The following is a 1,416-nucleotide window of genomic DNA, read 5'->3' on the forward strand; positions in this document are numbered from 1 at the left end:
CTGAGGACTCAACGAATGCTCGTCCAGCTGGCTTAAGGTCGTCCACACTCACTGTGCTGTGAACGAGTGTCTGTGCAGAATGGATTACATTTTGGTCCAGCAGCCTCGGAGCAGCAGCAGCAGCAGCTCTGTAGACGACCATCCCTCCTCTTGGATTATTTCAGCTGCCGCTGCTGTTGTGATGAATGGGAATGACAGCACACAAACAGGAAAATGGTAATGTTACAGTCTGCTCCGTTTGCTGTGAGACGCCTTTATTTCCACCCTGTTCTGCCTTTGTTCAGAGTGAACACAGTTTTAAAGTGGTTATAAGGAATACATGTTGAATCATATTTAAACTTTAAAATTGAATCTTAGATGACATCCTCTTTCCTCTCTGGCTGTTATACAGTAGCTGTTACTAACAGGCTAAGACCTTTGATTTCATTTTACTAATTTATAGCTTTGACATCTCTGTCGAACCCTGAGGCTGTAGTTATATGAGCAAACCTGTCAGAGGGTGTTGGACGTCCTGTGGAGTTTCTGCTTTGTGTCATTCAGCTCATCATTTTCCTGAGCGAGATGACGGAGGAGGGAGAGGAGCTTCATGCTTCTCCTGCTTTAGAAGTTGACTTGAAATTCTTGAGTAACTGTTGATTAATGGATCAGCTGATACATTTCTATAACTGATTACTTTTGTTGTCATTTATCAAGCAAAAATGTTGAACATCAGCTGATTAAGATTTTCTGATTCCCTAAGGTTTTGTTGGACAAACAGTTCATTCTAAGACATCACCTTTCACCCTGAAAACATGTAATGGGCATTTTTCACTAATTTGAGTTTGGAAAAAAAATCATGAAAGTCAGTGGAAAGTGAAACATTCCAGGTACAGCACTGTTTCCTTTTTAAATTGTCCTGCAGAATCATTTATTTATTATGTCCTGACAAGCAGCCCTTTATGTTGAAACATGCACGTACTCTGACTGTGTCCAACACACAGCATAGCTCCCAGAGCTTATACTGGCTGCTGCTCTCTGCAGGAGTGTTTGGACTCAAGGTGAAGGTCTCAGGTTACCAAGCATAGGGACAGATTCCACAAACCAGCCACTGTATCTGCCTCTTTCCTGGATTCCCACTTACTGGAATGCAAGTCATTCAAGAGCTAGAACGGATCTGGTATGAAGAAACCATCCTACAGCGTCAGGGAGGTAACGTTGGAGATCAGCGCCATCTGATGTAGAGATTTGATCTGAGAAGGTCTGTGTTTACTGTTGAGAATCTCAGCCTGCAGATCCTAATGAGGAAATTCCTAAATGAATGTATTTTCTATGTGTTGTTACACCTTCCTTGGCTGCAGAGACGGTGTGACCTGCTTATACATAAAGTTGATTTTGTTTGGCACTCACCAACTGGGAGGATGATGTTCAGTAGGGAGC

General features: G+C 42.6%; 1 protein-coding gene and 1 long non-coding RNA gene across 3 annotated transcripts in view; one reads left to right on the forward strand and one right to left on the reverse strand.

The window, feature by feature from the left end:
* LOC147817887 (uncharacterized) overlaps positions 1 to 1,416 on the reverse strand; it is a 165,011-nt gene that overhangs the window by 145,117 nt on the left and 18,478 nt on the right. The gene's annotated exons all lie outside the window — the stretch shown is intronic.
* Positions 94 to 1,416, forward strand: part of LOC111670789 (pleckstrin homology domain-containing family G member 4B-like) — a 32,744-nt gene continuing 31,421 nt past the window's right edge. For both annotated transcript variants that reach the window (XM_023427672.2, XM_087179592.1), the window contains exon 1: positions 94 to 216. In XM_023427672.2, coding sequence (XP_023283440.1) covers positions 214 to 216 — 3 coding nt within the window. In that variant the 5' untranslated portion in view covers positions 94 to 213. The remainder of the gene's footprint in view (positions 217 to 1,416) is intronic.

This window comes from Seriola lalandi, unplaced genomic scaffold (genome assembly GCF_002814215.2).
Source record: "Seriola lalandi dorsalis isolate HSWRI2012SDOR001 ecotype SW California unplaced genomic scaffold, Sedor1 jcf7180002054861, whole genome shotgun sequence".
NCBI classification, from domain to species: domain Eukaryota; kingdom Metazoa; phylum Chordata; class Actinopteri; order Carangiformes; family Carangidae; genus Seriola; species Seriola lalandi.